Source organism: Leptidea sinapis, chromosome 29 (assembly GCF_905404315.1).
Source record: "Leptidea sinapis chromosome 29, ilLepSina1.1, whole genome shotgun sequence".
NCBI lineage: Eukaryota > Metazoa > Arthropoda > Insecta > Lepidoptera > Pieridae > Leptidea > Leptidea sinapis.
The window spans coordinates 1,828,782-1,851,217 of record NC_066293.1 but is presented as its reverse complement, the minus strand read 5'-3'; the positions used below and the strand labels follow the sequence as shown (position 1 = coordinate 1,851,217).

The 22,436-nt window shown below is 37.1% G+C and overlaps 1 protein-coding gene and 1 pseudogene across 1 annotated transcript in view; both read left to right on the top strand.

The window, feature by feature from the left end:
* The window catches only part of LOC126973221 (uncharacterized), a 64,414-nt gene extending 58,691 nt beyond the window's left edge, over positions 1–5,723 (top strand). Inside the window, exon 29 of the mRNA XM_050820410.1 lies at positions 5,003–5,723. Coding sequence (XP_050676367.1) covers positions 5,003–5,159 — 157 coding nt within the window. The 3' untranslated portion in view covers positions 5,160–5,723. The remainder of the gene's footprint in view (positions 1–5,002) is intronic.
* A 3,947-nt stretch (positions 5,724–9,670) lies between these two features.
* Positions 9,671–11,181, top strand: LOC126973284 (tigger transposable element-derived protein 4-like; annotated as a pseudogene).
* Positions 11,182–22,436: the final 11,255 nt, after the last annotated feature.

Genomic DNA, 22,436 nt, shown 5'->3' with positions numbered 1-22,436 from the left:
CCTAAATCGCATTTCTATATGGTCAAAAAATAACTGCCTTGAGTTAAACGCGAAAAAAACAAAATATATGATATTAGGAAGTAACCATCAAGTCAACACAACATCAGACCATAAACCCAAAATTTTTATAAATGGAGAACAAATAGACAGAGTCTCTGAAGCGCGCAACCTGGGAGTTGTATTTGACGAATCCTTGCGATTTCAAAATCACATTCTTGGTGTCGCGAAAAATTGTTTTTATAGGTTAAAGTTACTTTATCGCATCAGAAATTCGCTAAGCGTTTGGGTTCGCAAAGAGTTATGTGAATCACTTATTCTCTCTAAATTTAACTACGCTAATACAGTGATTGGGCCTAGGTTGTTGGTGGCTTCAAAAAAACTTATACAAAGGGTACAAAATGCTTGCACAAGATTTTGTTATGATATTCCTTACCGTGCACACGTAACACCCTTTTTGAACACCAACAAAATAATGAAGATGGAATTACGTAGGCAATTTCAGTTTGCCTCGTTACTTTTTAGCGTGGTTAAGTACAGAATACCATTTTACCTATATAAAAGGCTTAGGTGGTTATCGGACTCAAATGAGAGTTATCAGACGCGTCACGGCAAGATTCTCCTTGAAGTGCCTCTACACGGTACCGCAGCATTTAGGGGTAGCTTTAAATACAGCGCCTCCAAATGCTGGAATGATTTGCCGCCACCTATTAAAGATCAAAAAAGTTTGTTCTCCTTTAGAAACAAACTGAAATCTTTTCTATTAGAAAAACAAAAATGTTCAGAGGCATAAAATCAAAAATAAACAGCATGAATAAATAAAATAAAAAATCAAAATATGTCTTATTTAATAAAATTAAAATAAAAATATTTTTAAACTCGTCTTCCAATTCAATCTTTTAGTTTCTTTTATTTTATTTTTCTACTATTTTTGGATGGTCACTTTTAAGACCTATAACAAAAGGAACCGTGTTGTCTACAGCTACTGTCAACGAGTCGACTTGGTAGGTACCTACTGAAAATCAGTACTGGAAATCATTTCCAAAAATACTGAGTGGGTGTCCTTTTCATGACCCCGTATTTTTTTTATTTGTTAATTTAACTATGTATATATGTTTTGTGATGTCATGAATAAATGCATACTTACTTACTTACATTATTGCTTCACGCAAGATATAGGCGCCGTTGTGGTACCCAAAATCTAGCTGGCATCTCTTAAGGTCTAAAGGTGCCTGGGACTTCCCTATTTTTTTTATGCCTCGGGGAAGCACAGGGCAAAATCTAAAGAGCTGTTGTATCTTTTTGAGTCTCTTTTTTTTTTTTTTTATGGAATAGGAGGACAAACGAGCGTACGGGTCACCTGGTGTTAAGTGATCACCGCCGCCCACACTCTCCTGCAACACCAGAGGAATCACAAGAGCGTTGCCGGCCTTTAAGGAAGGTGTACGCGCTTTTCTTGAAGGTACCCATGTCCTATCGTCCCGGAAACACCGCACAAGGAAGCTCATTCCACAGCTTCGTGGTACGAGGAAGAAAGCTCCTTGAAAACCGCACTGTGGAGGACCGCCACACATCCAGATGGTGGGGATGATATCGTAACTTGTGGCGTGTCGTGCGAAGGTGAAATTCGGCGGCAGGAATCAGGTTGAGCAGCTCTTCGGAACACTCCCCGTGATAAATGCGGTAGAAGACACACAATGAAGCGACGTCTCTACGCAACGCCAAGTGATCCAGCCGTTCACAGAGTACTGGGTCCCCGACAATTCGAGCTGCTCTGCGTTGCACGCGGTCAAATGGATCGAGCTGATACTGGGGTGCGCCAGACCAGAGATGACAGCAATACTCCATGTGAGGCCGGACCTGCGCTTTGTAGAGCGCTAGAATGTGGGCCGGCTTGAAGTATTGCCGTGCTCTATTTATGACGCCCAGTTTCTTTGAAGCCAGTTTGGCTTTGCCCTCCAGATGGCCACGGAATTGGCAATTGCTCGAGATTTCGAGACCCAGTATTCCGATACTAGGCGAGGCTTTAAGGGAAGTGTTCTCGAAGAGCGGTGATACGGCAAATGGGGTTTTTTTAGTGGTAAACGCGCAAACTTGAGTCTTCTGGGGGTTAAATTGGACAAGGTTCAACTTACCCCATTCCGCGACCTTCTCGAGAGAGGACTCGATAGAAGACACAAGTTTCACCCGGCACTGGTCGACGTTTTCCCGAGAGAGACCTGCATGGCCCGTGTATACGGCATCACCAGTGCTGTCGTCTGCATAGCAATGCATGTTGGCGGTGTCCAACATATCATTGATATGCAGAAGAAACAGCGTGGGAGATAGCACACAGCCTTGGGGCACTCCAGCGTTCACGGGCTTGGGATTCGAGCAATAACCGTCGATAACGACCTGTATGCTGCGCCCAGTGAGGAAGCTGGAGGTCCACTTGCATAAGCTCTCGGGAAGCCCAAATGATGGAAGTTTTGCGAGGAGCGCCTTGTGCCATACACGATCAAAGGCCTTCGCTATATCCAGACCAACTGCCAGGCCTTCCCCCTTGCTTTCAATAGCCGCCGCCCATCTGTGTGTTAGGTATACCAGAAGATCGCCAGTCGACCGACCATGGCGAAAGCCGTACTGCCGGTCGTTGATCAACTGGTGACCCTCAAGGTATACCAAGAGCTGGCGGTTAATTATGCTCTCCATAATTTTGGAGAGTAGGGAGGTAATAGCAATAGGCCTGTAGTTTGCCGGATCCGAACTGTCTCCTTTTTTTGGGATCGGATGGACAAGGGCTGACTTCCATGAATCAGGGACTACGCCTTTTGAATAAGAGTGCCGGAATAAACGCGTTAGCACCGGCGTCAACTCAGGGGCACACGTTCTAAGCACGATTGGAGAAATGCCATCCGGCCCGCTCGACTTCCTGACGTCCAACGAAAACAGAGCTCGCCTAACAGTTTTCTGTCGGAACTGTACTTCAGGCATGGAGCTCTGACACCGCGGGATGGTCGGCGGTGTTTTTCTGTTGTCGTCAAGAGTCGAGTTGGAGGAAAAAAGAGTGCACAGGAGATCGGCTTTCTCTTTTGCCGTATGGGCCAGGGTGTCATTCCTCATGTGCAACGGCGGCATGGACGGCTGGTTGAAGTTACCAAGAGCAGCTTTCGACAACGACCAGAACTTGCGTGTTCCGGTCGGGTAACTGGAAAGCTGCTCGCCAATTTTGACGACGTGCTTCGATTTCGCACGGGCGATTTGCCGCTTAAAAAATCTGGAGGCACGGTTATATTTCCTCTTCAGAACTTTGCAGTTCGGATCCTTTGAGCCCAGCGCCGCAACCCAAGTTCGATACGCCTGTTTTTTGCAGTCAGATGCTGCTTTAACTGACGCATCGAACCAGGGCTGTGATCTGCCACCGATCGGTACTACAGAGCTTGGTATAAAAATATCCATGCCCTGCAGTATCACATCGGCTACTGCAACGGCGCAGGCACTAGGATCATCTGAAAGGAAACAAACCCTGCCCCAAGGGTAGGATGCAAAAAAGGAACGCATCCTATCCCAATCTGCTGACTTGTAGTGCCAAACGCGGCGGGTCGCTGGTGGTCTGCGACGTTGGCGTCGGATAGGCACTACACTCCTGACCAGGCAATGGTCGGACGTTCCGAGAGGGGCGTCGACAGAGACCTGGTAACCATCGGGATGTGTAGTCAGCAGAAGATCTAATAAGGACGGCATGTGGCTATCCACATCCGGGAGCCGCGTCGGCGACTCAACCAATTGGGACAGACCATACGCCAATGCAAAATTATGCACAGATCGCCCTGCGTAGTCTGTGGTACGTGATCCAAGCCATTCGGCATTGTGCCCGTTGAAATCACCCAAGACTACGATTTCAGCGGAGGGGATCTGAGCAAGCACGTCATCAAATGCCGCTTGAACGCAGCCCATGAGGTGATCCGTTTCTGCGTTACCACTATGGGACCTGTAGACACACGCATAGATGCGGACGCGGTCCTCTAAATCTACGCGGAGCCAGAGAGTAGATAGGCCCCTACCCTCAAAATTGCCGAGACGGCGACAGCAGATATCCTCCCTAACGTACACCCATACCCCGGCATGAGGCATGAAATTATGCTCAATTTTGTACCCGGGGTACGTTAAATATGACGTATCGCTAGGTCGAGATATCTGCGTCTCCGTAAGGAAACACAAGGCCGGCTGCGCCGTCTCAAGGTGGTGGTGGACGGCGTTTAAGTTGGAGTGAATTCCCCGGATGTTACAAAAGTCCACATTAAGCGTGGAGCGGGGTGCCGTGGTGTTGCTGCCCTGTTTGTCCTGTGACATACGCGGTACTGTGCCCTCCCCAGAATACGAGGGGCAGCCCGAGCGCGAATGGGGTAATTTATTTTTTAGGACCGCTCTCATATTTTGTTGGGGGGGGGGGGAAGGACGGGGGGGAATGGCCTCCGGTCCTCGACACTAACCTATGCGAAACATAGCGGCACTAGGCCGCTACTTCACGCCGGTATTCTGTGCGAGTGTGGTAAGTAACCCGGACGAGTCTGGCCCGATTGTGCTGACGTCATAAGACAGCAGCGTGACTCTCCCACTTTCAAAAAGCCCGTAGTAAGAAGAATAAGAAGTCTCTGTAAGAAGAATGTTTGTTTAATTTTTATTCCTCATTATTTAGTATAAATAGTTATATAAATTAAAAAATAATAATATATGTTATATAAATCTACAGCAGCCAGTAGCGAATAGTGATTGCTTACAATATGTTGTGATTATAAAATATATAAATAGGAACAGATTAACTGACAAATTACGATAAGTTGTGAACATTACCTGACCAATGAGCATTCAGTGCGCTCGCTCGTGTCAGTTGGTTGACTGGATTGTTTGCATTGCGAATATATAGGTAGCATGTGTATACCTAAATTTATTTCTATATTATTATTTGTAAGAAATTTTAAACTTCTTATAGACTAAAATTTAAAATGTATATATTTATTTTCAGGTTGGTACCAATCAATGATGGCGTGAGGATTGTGTCGGAGTCAACGGGGGTGCTTATCTACAAGAAACACAACGAAACAACAATACTAGTACCATTCGCGTATTTAGACACAGTTTGCGGCGAGTGTGTTGGACAGAATGACTTTAATGATTGTTAAATACTTAAATACTGGTAGTAGTCGTGCGGATATACAATGGGATTATAAATGGCATCGGCTCTGTTTACTAAAGTTATGCAAATATTGCCACAGTCACTTGCTTAAAATATAGCGCACACCACACAATCATTAACAGCGCAGATCTAAGCATATTTAAAGTGAAAATTACAGGATTAAGCGTGATTTTAATGCAGAGTTCAGAAATATGATAGTGTTGTGACCTTATTATAATTGATGACCATAATTATGAGTGTGTCTATAAATTTAAATAATGCTTCAAGTTCACCATTTAAAACCAGGTCAAAATGATGAAAAAAAAATTATGGAACTATAACTTCTTGCGTGCATACATAAGTGCACACACATTTTTTTTGGAACGAAACCCAATGGACTCGTGTTATTATTATTAACGCGATATCACGGTAAGCGACAACTGCAGCATAGCACCACACTGCAGGCGTGCGGACAGCGGGGGGGAGATGCTCCCGTTCTTTATCTCAGGCACCGACTGCTTTCAACTCGCGTGATAACTGTATTAATTTGATAATAAACTTCACTAAATAAGATAGTTTTTTTTTGGCACAAGATATCCAAACGCGAGCAACTGATTTCGTGTACGTGACATGCCATTAAGTATACGAGTACCGATTGTCAATGGAAAGTATTGGGACGTTGCTGTCTTTCATTACCGTATCCCACCGTTGCTCTAAGTGACCGAGTTGAGACACTATTTACACACTTTACACATATGCTAACACTGTCCTAACTAACAGCAGGTTTAAATCGCAATTCTAAAGTGGCGATCAGAAATTGATAATATTTTATTAAAAGTCCTGCTTTTTGCATTTCAATAATCGATCTTTTGTAGAAAGCATATTTTTTATATAATTCTGTATTTGTATGAATGTGACAAGCAAAAGTTTTTTTAAGGGCTATATTGCACCTAGACAGCACGGTGGCGCAACCAGTAGCGCCAACGTGGTGTCCGTAAGCTACCAAACTAAACACCAGAGTCGCCACACCACACTGAGACAGTAATGGACCTCAAAGAGATCACTACAACTGTATGTCCGTAGGAACAGAGCTCCTTTTTTGCTCAATTGCTAAACGATTTGATAATGTTCTTCAAACGAATCTGCAACTGCCTCCCAACATTTCTTTTTTAAAACTCTATCGGAATAATCTGGTGAGGAACTATCCCAAATTGATGGCCTATTTTGAAAAATAATAATCCATTAAAAAATAAAACACAACAGTGTACACAATATGTTGAATTGTATGAGGTGGGAGCGTCACTAGCAGCCACATTAACATTACCATTACGATATACCATACTAATACGATAACATACTGTGCACGTGCCCGAGCTGGTCGCGCCGCCAAATTGGTTGCGCAACCAAACGGACACCAGGTGAGTAACTCTCTATAGACCTGTATACATTTTTTTGGTAGCAGCGACTGGTTGTACCGCCATAGTGACCCCTATATTTCAATAGGCCTACAGGTAGGGTAAGCTACATGGTTTTGGAAATAATGATTCACATGTTGAGATACAGATTCAGGATTGATTGATGGTTAAAATAAAATCAGGATTTTAAATAATAATAGACATAAGCGACTGCTTAGCGTGTCAGTATAGATTACAAATATAATAATATTCGTGATACATATTAGTAGCAAATAGATAAGTAGTAATTCATAATATGCTGACGGTACAGGATCACCGAGCCGCCATTTAAATTTTACTATTTATCCGCTCGAATAGAATGAGTCTTGGAGTATTGAACTGGCAGGATATGTTATATGTATTATTGAAGAAAATGTGCCATTTTTTTACAGATAAGTATACTGTATAACCTCTGCTTTCTAACAAATTATATCAAACAAGCCATCACAGTTTCTACCTGGTGAATGAAAGATTAATCTCTAAGTCCACGGGGCTGTTCCACAATGTCAAAGTAAATTAGCAGATTGTCATAGGCTAGATAAATTAATGGCTACATAAAAGTTCCAGATGTAACAGATTGCGTTTCACAATCACTTCACCGCTATATTCAAACCGTCAGGTTAAGGGGATTCCTCCATACAATTGTCATATTGGTGAAACGACAAGGACATTAATGTGAACTGTCTGTATAATAATCTGACGCGCTTGGGTCATAGTCCCGATTTTTTTTTGCATTTTCAATCAGTCATAACTTTTGGTCACGTCAAAATCGTCAGTCTTTTGACCAATTGCTACAGTAGGAATAACTTAATATCTCCAGTCAATCACACGGTGTATAAGATTTCTTTTTCCTATTTTCTATCCTTTCGTTTGACCACCATGCAAACCTTGTGATTATAATGTGATTAATATTTTTCCCTTATCAGTAACACGTGGGGCTCATACACTATTAATATCTGTAGCGCTTGAGTATTTCTATGTGACTGCTTTTTTACATTGTTGTACATGCTCTTCACCAGTGACAAGTAACACATATAAACTTTTTTCTTTTTAGCATCTAACCTACACAATCCAATCCCACGACGCTCGAGTAAATCCCTATTTAGTCTCTTGGGCTCCCCTACCATTATATAAATTGACATTATTAAATTATCAAACAGTTTGAGAAAGAAATTGGAGAATATTTGTTTATATAATTTCATTTAAGTTAGCAATAATCCGATTGTTTATTTTTCCTCTATAACTTTGTAAGTTTATTATTTTGTTTATCTTCTTTTTAGACTGCTCACATGATATGTGTATTAGTAGAAAATTTTATTGGTGTGTGTACAATTTTATATGTATTTTTGTAATTGTTTTAAATACTGTTTATATCCCAAAAACAAATAAATTATTTTGTCAAATGCTTGTCACTCTGTCAGGCGATCCATCAAATAACTATGATATCTGCTACTACTTCCATCCTATAATTTAAATGGTAGATTACAGTAAAACCTGCTAGATTACACCATCTATTCATAGTGAAACGAAAATGATGTCTTTATTCGATAGGTAAGTAGCACAGAGCCTATCAGGAACTTTACTTGGACATTGTGAAACAGCCCCTTAGAATATTAAAAAAGACAAATAAATATAATTAGAACTATTGTGTTTTCAATATTATATGATTGGATTTCCTTGTCCAGCAACCTTCAGTTATAATATAATAGTTATAATACCAAAATTAAGAAAATCTCTTGAGCTTCTTAATCATGCCCAACCAACGATCGTGACGTCAAGAACCAGTCATACAGTCAGCATCATAAAAACTTACTTATTTTAAATACCTACCTAATTTATATACTTATTCTGGCCATAGATAATGTAACAAAAAAAATAACAAAATATTACATTTGAATTTGGAATCTGTAATTTTTATATAATTGTTCATTGAGCTTTTGCATTTTGGCGCCAATACATTGTACAATATTTTGCGATATTAAAATGGAGTGAGGTTATAAAGAGAACTGAATCGCTGTGATTGCAATCACAAACTAGGTATGGAGCCAAATGCAATTATTTTAAAACTCTCCATACGCTTGGTATAAGTAAAATATTTGTGTACCGGGATATTAATAGGTATCTACAAGGAGACCTCCTCTGTTTGTGACAGAAAAAGAGTTTTTTTTCATTGTTTCAGTATTTATGGCAAGACTAGGTATTATCAGTTACAATTAATTGTCAATGTGCTTTATTTATAAAAGGTATGTTCCTTTTTAACCACTTTGTACTTAGGACGATACGAGCAGGACGTTCAGCTGATTATAATTGATAAGCCCTGCCCATTACAATGCAATGCCCTTCAGGTTTCTTGAAAAACCCAAAAATTCTGAGCGGCACTATAATTGCGCTCGTCACCTTGAGACAAAAGTTGTTAAGTCTTATTTGCCCAGTAATTTCACTAGCTACGGCGCTCTTCAGACCGAAACACAATAATGCTCACACATTACCTACTGGTTCACAACAGAAAAAGGCCGCTTTGTGGTAATCCATAATCTAGCCGGCATCCTTTGCAAAGGAACCTCTCACTGACCAGTGGTATATTGTAGATATTAAGACTTGTAGATATTAAGATATTAAGTTTTTAACAGTAATTAATATGCGATATTGATTAGTTACCTACAATCAAACGTAATTTCAGCGCGGCTGTAAATTATTTTAAAACTCGTTTTTACGTTGATAAAAATAGGTTAGCAGTAAATAATTAAAAAAATATATAATATAATTAGTATATAGTTAGACACTTTCTGGATGAGTGTAAGTAATCTCGTGAGTTCGCGTTACCGAAATGCTTATAGCAGTATATCTGTAGCTATACAGCTGACGTATTGTGCAGCAATATTGTTGTGTATATCTTATAAGTGAAATCGAATGGATTTAGTGAAAAGTTCAATGTGTTTCTGTTTGATTGAAGGGTCTTTTATAATTCTTAGAAACAAAGCACATGCATGCCGTAGCCTCAAGGCCCACTTCGTCATATCTCTTAAGTCAGTTTGTTACTTATCTTTACACAAGACATTATTGTTGAGTTAACTGTGAAAATTGTAACATGTCGCAAAAAAGAAAACAAATCAGTATCGAAGAAAAATCGCATATTATTTCAAAGCTAGAGAAAGGAATTCCAAACAAAGACCTGGCAAAAGAATATGGTGTATCTCACTCGACAATTTCAACCATTTGGAAAGAAAGGGAGAAAATTCAAATCCTTTACGACAAGAATTTTTTTGAAAATGAAACGAGCCAGAACAACGCGGCATACGAAGATTGAGGAAGCTTTGTTTAAGTGGTTTAAAAATCAAAGGACAAATAATGTGCCAATAAATGGACCAATTCTTCAACAAAAAGCAAACGATTTTGCTCAACGTTTTGGTGAAGATTTTGTTTGCTCGTCTAGTTGGATTCAACGTTTCCGGGCTCGACATGGCATTGTCGGCGGGAAAATGAGTGGTGAAGCTGCCAGTGTGGATAAAGATGCTGTAGACGAATGGATTACGCAAAAGTGTCCTACATTATGCGAAGGCTACAGTCCAGAATACATTTATAACGCAGACGAAACCGGACTTTTTTACAATATGACACCAGACAGGACTTTAAAATTCAAAGGAGAGAATTGTTCGGGAGGAAAAATGTCCAAGACGAGACATCGGAAATTTTTGAAAAATGGTTACGAAACTGGGACGCTGAATAAAAAGCAAACAATAAGAAAGTTCTTCTTTTAGTTGTTATCAAGACGACGTTGACGTAATTGTTATCAGGACGAGCAGGACAATTATTTGTCCTGCTCATCCGGCTGTTACTAATCTGAAGTGTATTAAGCTCGTGTTCTTACCACCAAATGTTACATCTGTACTGCAACCTATGGACCAAGGTGTAATAAGATGTTTAAAATCTCATTATAGAAGACTGCAAGTGTTAAAGTTAATACAAAGCATTGACAGTAATAATCAGAACAGCTTTACGGTTCTTGATGCCATCTTGATGATATCCGAAGCATGGGAAAAAGTTTCACAAAAAACTGTAGCTAACTGCTTTGGGCATGCAGGTTTTAAAGATCTTACAAGTCTTATAACAAGAACCACAGATGATGTGATTGACGACGATGAAGAGGACAATATTTCTCTGGCTCAATTAGCCCAAATTTACGACCTGCTTTATCTACTACTGAAACAGACGAGTTCATTGATGTAGATCAGTCTATTGCAATTTGTGCACCAGCTACGGAGGATGATATTGTACGTGAAGTTCAAGAGGAAAATGAAAATGAATAGGAAGACTCGGAAGAACAATTTACAGTGCCAACTTTGATTGAAGGTCTCAATGCTGTTAGTATATTACGAAAGATTGTTCTTTTTAATGAAGAGTTCCACATGCAGGGAAATTGTGACGATACGCTGATTAAAATCCAACGTGAATTACAAAATGTGTATGCACGACAGAAGTGTTTCAAACAAACTAAAATTACAGATTTTATGCATACAAAAATGATGGAAAAATGATATTGTTCTTTTATATTATACGTTTGTATTGAAGTAAACAAAATGCAGTTTCATTTCCTACATGAATATACATATTATCTTTCCTATTTTATCGGTTTTACGACTCAATATGAGTAGTCCCTTCGATGTCGTTATAACAGATTTTGACTGTATATATAAATATATATATATACACCGGCACAATTAGCGGAACAGAAAAAAAAGTGAGACTATGAGATAATAACGCATATATTTGACGAAAATGTAATTAGACACAAAATAACAAATTGATTAACATCTTTTAACAACGACATTGAAAAGTCTTCGTTATTTTTTATCTATTATATATATAAAATTGGAGGTGTGTGTCCCTATATTTCACCTTGCAGCCAAAACTACGCATCGCAGACCAAAAGTGTTTGTATGTGGCAATAGGTACAAGGTTCCCATTGTGCACTATGGTGGTTGCAAGTTGATAATTATAAGGGTGTAAAAGATACGGAGGTTGAAAGATGTTAACTTTGAAAATGTGACTATGATTGATCTAAAATGGTCTGGATTGTTCAGGAAATTTCTGGAATGTTCTAGAAAGCTTTAATATGTATACCAATGTTCTGATCAATCGAAAATGTTCTAGAAAATTCTAGAATGATCTAGAAAATTCTAGAATGATCTAGAAAATTCCAAAATGATCTGGGAAGTTCTAAAATGATATGGGAAGTTCTAAAATGATATGGGAAGTTCTAAAATGATATGGGAAGTTCTAAAATCGACGTTTAGATTCTGATCGAATGAGAATGTTCTAGAAAATTCTAGAATGATCCAGAAATGTTTAGAATGATCTGGGAAATTCTGGAATGATGTAGGGAGTTCTAAAATCTACGTTTAGATTCTGATTAAATAAGAATGTTCTAGAAAATTCTAAAATGATCTGGGAAGTTCTAAAATCTACATTTAGATTCTAATCGAATGAGAATGTTCTAGAAAATTCTAGAATGATCCAGAAATGTCTAGAATGATCTGGAAAATTCTAGAATTATATAAAGAGTTCTAAAATCTACGTTTAGATTCTGATTGAATAAAAATGATTTAGAAAATTCTAGAATGATCTAGAAATTTATCGAATAATCTAGAACATCCAAGAATAATTTGGATATCTTTGGAATGTATTCCAAGGCTCTGATTGATCAAATATATTTGAAATGTTCGAAAAGATTCTAGAATCACCTAGAAATTTCTAGAATGATCTAGAATATTCCAGAATGTTTTAGAAATGATTTATATGCCACGGTTTTGAACGATTAAGAATGTTCTATATATTACTAGATTGATGCTTGTATGCTAATTTTCTCATCAATATAGAATGTTCTGGAAATTCCTCCAATGATCTAGAAAGCTCCAAAATGTATCTCAACTTTTTGATAGATTAGAAATATGCTGGATCGTTCTAGAAACTTTTAAAATTTCTTGAGATACTTAAAAGTCGAAATTATTAGAACAATCCGGAAAATTTGGTCGGTAGTGGGGATAATTTTTGCGACTATATAAGCCGAAATGTCAAACCCGTGCTTCAGTCGATTTTTTATAAGAATTGTATAACGAAAAAATAAATATTAAAAATTAAATAATCATAAATAACAGCGTATAGTGTTTTTTAAAGTGAAGAATCAAAAGTTTTAACGTGCAGTGTAATACACAATATTGTTTCTTTTTTTTTTTAGTTTTTTTATTTTAGTGCAGTGTGAAAAAGGTGAAAAAAAAATTAAAATATTACTAACGATGCCGAAACGTAAATGCGTATTCTCACGTTCTCGAATTGTATCGAAAAGGCAAAAAATGTCACGGAGAAATGAAACTACAGACGAAAGAGAACAACGTCTCACATTACTTCGAGAAAATTATCATCAAAGTCGAAATAATCAGACTGAAGAGCAGCTTAATGATTCTAAAGAAACGGACCGAATCAGAAAAAGATTGCAAAGAAAAAGAAAGACAAATGAACAGGCAGATGATAGAAGAATACAAAATGCAATAAGAATGCGTGATCTTCGACTAAATGAACAAATGGAGGCTCAAGTTTCTAAAACAACTGTATATTCTGTTCGTCAAAAACGTCGGGAAAAATACAGTCTTGAACAAGAGGCGTTTCATTATAATCCTACTAGAAATTATTTTGAACATTCAAGTATAGTGATCGGAAGAATGAATGAAGTATGCAAATTTTGTGAAGCTAAAAAATTCAAAGGAGAAACGCAAAGTATATGCTGTTCAAGTGGCAAAATTAAATTACCAGAGTTAAAATCACTGCCACCGGAATTTCTAGAATATATGAAAGGAGAAACACAAAATTCTAAAGAATTCTTACAACAAATTAGAAATTACAATGCATGCTTTCAAATGACTTCATTTGGAGCAACTGCAGTAATTGAAGAAAAAGGATTTAATCCAGTATTTAAAATACAGGGACAAGTATATCATAAAATTGGTTTTACGACTCAATATGAGTAGTCCCTTCGATGTCGTTATAACAGATTTTGACTGTATATATAAATATATATATATATACACCGGCACAATTAGCGGAACAGAAAAAAAAGTGAGACTATGAGATAATAACGCATATATTTGACGAAAATGTAATTAGACACAAAATAACAAATTGATTAACATCTTTTAACAACGACATTGAAAAGTCTTCGTTATTTTTTATCTATTATATATATAAAATTGGAGGTGTGTGTCCCTATATTTCACCTTGCAGCCAAAACTACGCATCGCAGACCAAAAGTGTTTGTATGTGGCAATAGGTACAAGGTTCCCATTGTGCACTATGGTGGTTGCAAGTTGATAATTATAAGGGTGTAAAAGATACGGAGGTTGAAAGATGTTAACTTTGAAAATGTGACTATGATTGATCTAAAATGGTCTGGATTGTTCAGGAAATTTCTGGAATGTTCTAGAAAGCTTTAATATGTATACCAATGTTCTGATCAATCGAAAATGTTCTAGAAAATTCTAGAATGATCTAGAAAATTCTAGAATGATCTAGAAAATTCCAAAATGATCTGGGAAGTTCTAAAATGATATGGGAAGTTCTAAAATGATATGGGAAGTTCTAAAATGATATGGGAAGTTCTAAAATCGACGTTTAGATTCTGATCGAATGAGAATGTTCTAGAAAATTCTAGAATGATCCAGAAATGTTTAGAATGATCTGGGAAATTCTGGAATGATGTAGGGAGTTCTAAAATCTACGTTTAGATTCTGATTAAATAAGAATGTTCTAGAAAATTCTAAAATGATCTGGGAAGTTCTAAAATCTACATTTAGATTCTAATCGAATGAGAATGTTCTAGAAAATTCTAGAATGATCCAGAAATGTCTAGAATGATCTGGAAAATTCTAGAATTATATAAAGAGTTCTAAAATCTACGTTTAGATTCTGATTGAATAAAAATGATTTAGAAAATTCTAGAATGATCTAGAAATTTATCGAATAATCTAGAACATCCAAGAATAATTTGGATATCTTTGGAATGTATTCCAAGGCTCTGATTGATCAAATATATTTGAAATGTTCGAAAAGATTCTAGAATCACCTAGAAATTTCTAGAATGATCTAGAATATTCCAGAATGTTTTAGAAATGATTTATATGCCACGGTTTTGAACGATTAAGAATGTTCTATATATTACTAGATTGATGCTTGTATGCTAATTTTCTCATCAATATAGAATGTTCTGGAAATTCCTCCAATGATCTAGAAAGCTCCAAAATGTATCTCAACTTTTTGATAGATTAGAAATATGCTGGATCGTTCTAGAAACTTTTAAAATTTCTTGAGATACTTAAAAGTCGAAATTATTAGAACAATCCGGAAAATTTGGTCGGTAGTGGGGATAATTTTTGCGACTATATAAGCCGAAATGTCAAACCCGTGCTTCAGTCGATTTTTTATAAGAATTGTATAACGAAAAAATAAATATTAAAAATTAAATAATCATAAATAACAGCGTATAGTGTTTTTTAAAGTGAAGAATCAAAAGTTTTAACGTGCAGTGTAATACACAATATTGTTTCTTTTTTTTTTTAGTTTTTTTATTTTAGTGCAGTGTGAAAAAGGTGAAAAAAAAATTAAAATATTACTAACGATGCCGAAACGTAAATGCGTATTCTCACGTTCTCGAATTGTATCGAAAAGGCAAAAAATGTCACGGAGAAATGAAACTACAGACGAAAGAGAACAACGTCTCACATTACTTCGAGAAAATTATCATCAAAGTCGAAATAATCAGACTGAAGAGCAGCTTAATGATTCTAAAGAAACGGACCGAATCAGAAAAAGATTGCAAAGAAAAAGAAAGACAAATGAACAGGCAGATGATAGAAGAATACAAAATGCAATAAGAATGCGTGATCTTCGACTAAATGAACAAATGGAGGCTCAAGTTTCTAAAACAACTGTATATTCTGTTCGTCAAAAACGTCGGGAAAAATACAGTCTTGAACAAGAGGCGTTTCATTATAATCCTACTAGAAATTATTTTGAACATTCAAGTATAGTGATCGGAAGAATGAATGAAGTATGCAAATTTTGTGAAGCTAAAAAATTCAAAGGAGAAACGCAAAGTATATGCTGTTCAAGTGGCAAAATTAAATTACCAGAGTTAAAATCACTGCCACCGGAATTTCTAGAATATATGAAAGGAGAAACACAAAATTCTAAAGAATTCTTACAACAAATTAGAAATTACAATGCATGCTTTCAAATGACTTCATTTGGAGCAACTGCAGTAATTGAAGAAAAAGGATTTAATCCAGTATTTAAAATACAGGGACAAGTATATCATAAAATTGGATCATTATTGTCACTCCCAAATAATACTCCGAAGTTTTTACAAATTTACTTTGTAGGAAATGAAGAAGACGAACTGGATCAAAGGCTTTCAAATTTTACAGAATTGCGTCGAGATATAATTCTTCATTTACAGCGCTTTCTACATGAAAATAATGAGTTGATAAAGATATTTAAGACTGCGATGGAAAAAATGGTTTCGGATAATTATAAAATAATAATTCGGGCAGATAAAAAGCCAATTGGCGAACACGAAAGACGATTAAATGCACCTCAAGTAAATGAAATAGCCGTAGTTATGGTGGACAATGAAAGTAGTTATAGGGATATTGTGGTACAACGAAGAAGTAATAAGTTGGAACGCATCGCTGAAACTCATCACATGTATGACGCCTTACAGTATCCACTAATATTTTGTCATGGTGAAGACGGTTACCATTTTAATATTCAGCATGTTGATCCACAAACAAATAGCCCTACAAACAAAAAAGTTTCTTCCAAGGAATTTTACGCATATCGGATAATGGAGAGAGTGAATAAATTCAATCATATACTCAATTGTCGGAAATTGTTTTTACAGTTTATTGTTGATATGCAAGCAGAAAGATTGTTATTTATTCGTCTAAATCAAAATAAATTACGAACGGATGAATATATTCACTTACGAGATGCGGTAGCCAATGATGGGGATGTTGAAAATTTGGAACGATTAGTAATTTTGCCTTCTACATTCATTGGTAGCCCTAGGCATATGCTTCAATATGCACAAGATGCAATGGCGTATGTGAGAACATATGGTCGTCCTGACTTATTCATAACGTTTACGTGCAATTCGTCATGGAAGGAAATTAAAGATGAGTTACAATTTGGACAAAAGTCACATGACAGACATGATTTAATTGCGCGCGTGTTTAAACAGAAACAAGTAAAATTCATTAATGCAATTGTGAAGAGTTGTATTTTCGGAAATGTTAATAGCTGGATGTTCTCCATTGAGTGGCAAAAGAGAGGGTTGCCACACTCACACAATTTAATTTGGCTGAAAGAAAAAATTCACTCAAATCGATGACGTTATTAAAGCAGAATTCCCAAATCCGGTTGAAGATCCTGTTCTATATGAAATAATCGTGAAACAAATGATACATGGACCTTGCGGGGTACTTAATCTGCAATCACCCTGTATAAAAGATAATAAATGCTCAAAACGATATCCAAGATCATTTTTGAGTGAGACGCAAACGGGAGATGATGGATATTCGCAATACCGACGTCGACCACCGAGTGAAGGAGGATTTACAGCAAAAATTAGAGTACGGGGTGAAGAAATCGAAATTGATAATCGATGGGTTGTCCCTTATAATCCATTATTATCGAAAATGTTTAATGCACATATAAATGTAGAATATTGCAGTTCAGTTCAGTCAATTCAATATGTGTGTTATTAACTATAATATTAACAAAGGAAGTGATATGGCCGTCTTTGAAATTACAAATGAAAATAGATATGATGAAATTTTAAGTTATCAAATGGGACGATATATAAATAGTAATGAGGCAGCTTGGCGTATATTGGGGTTTCCAATTCATGGCAGGGATCCAGCTGTTTTTCACTTAGCAGTTCACCTTGAGAATGGGCAACGGGTATATTTTACTATTTTACTAATCAAACAGCACAAAAAGTTGCAAACCAACCTGTTAATACTACGTTAACTGCATTTTTCGAATTGTGTCGAAGTGATCTGTTTGCTAGAACTCTTCTTTATGGAGATGTTCCCAGTTATTACACATGGGACTCATCGCGAAAAGTATTTAATCGACGAAAGAAAGGAGTTTCGGTTGAAGGATTTAAAGGTGTCTTTAAAGATAAAGCTATTGGTCGAGTATATACGGTACATCCAAAGAATGCTGAATGTTTCTATTTACGTCTACTACTTCATGAAGTACGTGGACCAACTTCTTTTGAAGATCTTCGAACAGTAGATGGTTACATTTGCGAAAGGTATCGTGAAGCATCAATTCGGGTGAAAAATGAAATAGCATTAGCATTTGCATCCTCTGGAATTGCCGCGACATTAATGGAAAGTGGAAAAACGGCACATTCTGCACTAAATTTGCCATTAAATGTAGCTGAACAAGAATTCCCAGTCTGTAATATCACAAAATTTTCTGTACGTGGCCAAATTTTAATAAGATGCAAACTTATAATATGGGATGAGTGCACGATGGCTCATCGAAAATCACTGTATGCGCTGGATAGAACATTACAGGATCTTCGGAAAAATACAAAACTAATGGGAGATGCTTTATTGCTACTATCAGGGGATTTTAGACAAACGTTACCAGTTATTCCAAAATCAACACCAGCTGACGAAATAAATGCATGTTTAAAGCGATCAATTTTTTGGAACAATGTTGAAAAGTTATCACTGACAGAAAATATGAGAGCGTTAATTACTGGAGATCCAAAAGCACAAGAGTTTGCCGACAATCTTTTGAAAATTGGGAATGGCACCTACCCACTAGATCCACAGTCTGGTAAAATAATTTTAACTGAAGAGATATGTCATGTGGTAGACACCGAAGAACACCTTATAGACAAAATTTATCCATCCATACAACAAAATTATTTAAATAAAACATGGTTGTCTGAGCGAACAATTTTGGTTACAAAAAATGATGCAGTAAAACGAATAAATGAAAAAATACAGGAAATGATACCGGGAGAGGAAAAAATCTATAAATCAATAGATACAATGATGAATCAAGATGAAAGTTTAAACTTTCCAACGGAATTTTTAAATTCATTAAACCCACCTGGTATGCCTTCTCATGAATTAAAGCTAAAAATTGGATCACCAGTTATATTAATGCGAAATCTTAATACGCCAAAATTGTGCAATGGTACAAGATTATGCGTAAAACAAATTTTGAACAACATCATTGAGGCAGAAGTTCTCACTGGCAAAGAAAAAGGAAACTTGGTTTTTATACCAAGAATTCAAATAATTTCGAATGATTTACCATTCTATTTTAAACGGTTACAATTTCCTGTACGATTAGCTTATAGTATGACTATCAATAAGGCGCAAGGTCAGACGTTCCGATTTTGTGGAGTTAATTTAAAAGAATCCTGTTTTTCACATGGTCAACTCTATGTAGCTTTTTCACGCGTAGGACAGAAAGAAAATTTATTTGTTTATGCACCAGAATGCAAAACTGTAAATGTAGTATATAAGAATGTATTTCAATAAAAATGTTTAGGATATCAGTTAATGTTAGATGATAAAAGATATTAATGTCTACTTAGTCGTAAGATTTTAATGTAAAAATAAGTAAGATCAATAAATTAATAAGAAAAAAGAAAATGTGTCTTTTATGTGAAAAAATTGTGAAGTAAGTAGTGATAGATTATTAACATTAACAAATAAGTATACAATTAAAAATGACCCAGCGAAGCGGGTATTCATAGCTAGTTGAAAAATAAAGAAATTTGAAATAAGTGAAATTTTTAGATGATTATGAACCATCACAAAAAATAAAAAAGTAAGCATTAAATGATTTAACAATAAAATTAAAGCAAAATTAATAACGAGTGTTTCCCCCTCCTGCTCTGATTACGGTTTCCATTCGTCTGGGCATGCTACAGATTATGTTATCGATGATTTCTTGAGGCAACCGCTCCCACTCCTCAAGTAATGCGTTTCCAAGTTCATTCTTATTGTTGGGGGGTGGCATTCTGGATTTTACCCTTCTTTTTAGCAAGTCCCAGACATGCTCTATCGGATTCATATCGGGGGAATTTGCTGGCCACTGCATCACCGGTATACCTACGTGGCTCAGATATGCCTGTACCGATTGTGCACTATGAGCACGAGCATTATCTTGCATTAGAATAAAGTCGTCACCAATAAATGGGGCAAATGGTACAACATGTTCTTCTTAAATGTCTCTGATGTATCGATCTGCTGTCATGGTCCCTCCTGTGACTATCACTAACTCCCTGCGAGCTCCCAAACATATCCCTCTCCAAACTATAATCGAGCCGCCACCATAAGCCACTGTGTGTTCAAAATTAGACTGTATGTGGCGTTCTCCTTTGCGTCTCCATATTCGCTGTCTCCCATCGATCTGTTTTAAAAGAACTCTGCACTCATCAGTAAAGAGAACCTGCTGCCATTCGTTCAAATCCCAATGACGATGTTCTCGCGCATAGCTTAATCGGTTTACGCGGTGACGTCTCTCAAGTTTTGAGCCTTTGGCAGGTATATACGACCCTAAACCAACTTCTTCAAATCTCCTGCGAACTGTACGCTCACTTACTCGTACTCCTCGAACGTCTTCCAGTTCATTTCGAGCTTGTACAGCTGTTAATCGCGTATTCCTACGAACTCCAAGTTGTAAAAAACTGTCATCTCGCCTCGATGTACACCTTTTTCTACCTTGACCCTCCTCCTCACAAGAGAATTAGACGATCTGTACCGCTGGATGCTGCGATGAATCGTTGATACTGGACGACGAAGCCTTGAGGCAATCGATCGGTAGGTATGCCATTTCTTCTCATTTCATCAGCCCTAATGATTTCCAGTAATGTTAAGTCAGGCATAATAAAGAGCTTTTAATGAACAAAATTGCCTATAGAATAACAAATTTATAAAAAACCATTAAGTGCCATTTTTCAAAAAAATTACAATTACGTAGTTATTACTCGAACAAGTTGACAATACGTATTGTTCGGGAAAATAAAACAAATGAATGAAAAAAGTGTATGTCATCTAATTTTCTATTTTCAAATTTGACAATAAATTAAAAAAATATCATAACTGGCCAGTTCCTCAAGTAAAAGATTTTAAAATCCTGCTTTTATTGTGTTCCGCTAATTGTGCCGGTGTATATATAAAGGTTCGTTGTTCAAAACGTATTTTGGGACACATGTATCCGGATGTCCTGATGATATGTGATCTCCGCCGCCCATACACTCCCTTGTTACAAAGAAAAATCACAATTGCGTTACCGAGCAGTGTTGATATGATTTGGAAAACTGAAAACCGTTGACAATCAAGGTCACGCAAGGCAGTAATATTCTAAGTATACTACAATGTCAATACACTGTCTATAGAGTACAAAGCTTGTTTGAAGGCTGTTGGTTTCGATGTGAATTGGGTGTGCTGTTTCATTATCATCAGCTGGATGATGTCCACTGCTGGACAAAGGCCTCCCCCAAAGATCTTCACGACGATAGGTCCTGCTCCTCCCTCATCCAACGTATTCCGGCGATCTTGACCAGATTGTCGGTCCATCTTGTGAGGGGCCTACCAACACTGCGTCTTCCGTGCTGTTTATTAAGAGGTAAATTGATTGTGATTGAGATGGTTTTGGTTATCATGAACCAAAATGTAAACCTTACCATGTTAAGTAATTTTATACGTCTAGAATCTAAATAGACTGTGACAGTTGTGATCGTGTTCACTTATGGCCGTTTTCAATAACGTATCTTTAGTTACGGATAAATTGCTATCACCGTTTAATGACAAGATCTTATCTATCCATAGTTAGACGGCCGTTTTCAATACCGTATCTCTAGTTACGGATACATTGCTGTCACCGTTAATGAAAAGATCTTATTTATCCATAGTTTTCTCCAATATAGTTATAGTCCAATGCTTTATGTCGATAAGTTTTTGAAATGTAAGTAAGCGTAAAATGGTAGATTTGTCTACTTCTAGTAAGTTAAACTAAGGATAGATAGGTTATTGAAAATGGCCACAGTCCAGTGCCTTATGTCGATAGGTTATTGAAATGTAAGTAAGCCTAAAAGGATAGATTTGTCTACCTCTGGTAAGTTAAACTAAGGAATGATAGGTTATTGAAAACGGCCGTTAAGCAATAGAGGATCACAGCAGCGTCACTGGTCTTTAAGACAGATAGATATACAGGATAATCTTAAAGGAATCCATGTCGTATCGAACTTATATGCCACAATTCGATTGTAGGTACGTCGAAGAAAGTTTTTACTGCACAATGGAGGATGCAACACACATCAGATGTGATTTGGCTGATCGGATCATCAAGGTTGTTATCAACGGTGCATGCTCCGACTTAAAACCCATAAACGCTGGTATCCCGCAAGGCTGTGGGCCCTACGCTGTTTCTTCTGCATATCAATGATATGCTGCAAATCAGCAATATTCATTGCTATGCAGACGACAGCACAGGTTATGCTTCCTACACCGGCCGTGCCAACATGTCCCGGGATAGCGTCGACGAGAACCGGAACAAACTTGTGTCTGAAATCGAGACAATGCTTTGCAAAGTCTCGGAATGGGGCCGACAAAATTTAGTCCAATTCAACCCCAAGAAGACACAAGTTTGTGCGTTCACCACTAAAATGTCTCCCTTTGTCGTATCCCCTCGATTCGAGATCACTCCTCTAACTGCCACAGCCTGTATTGGCATACTTGGCG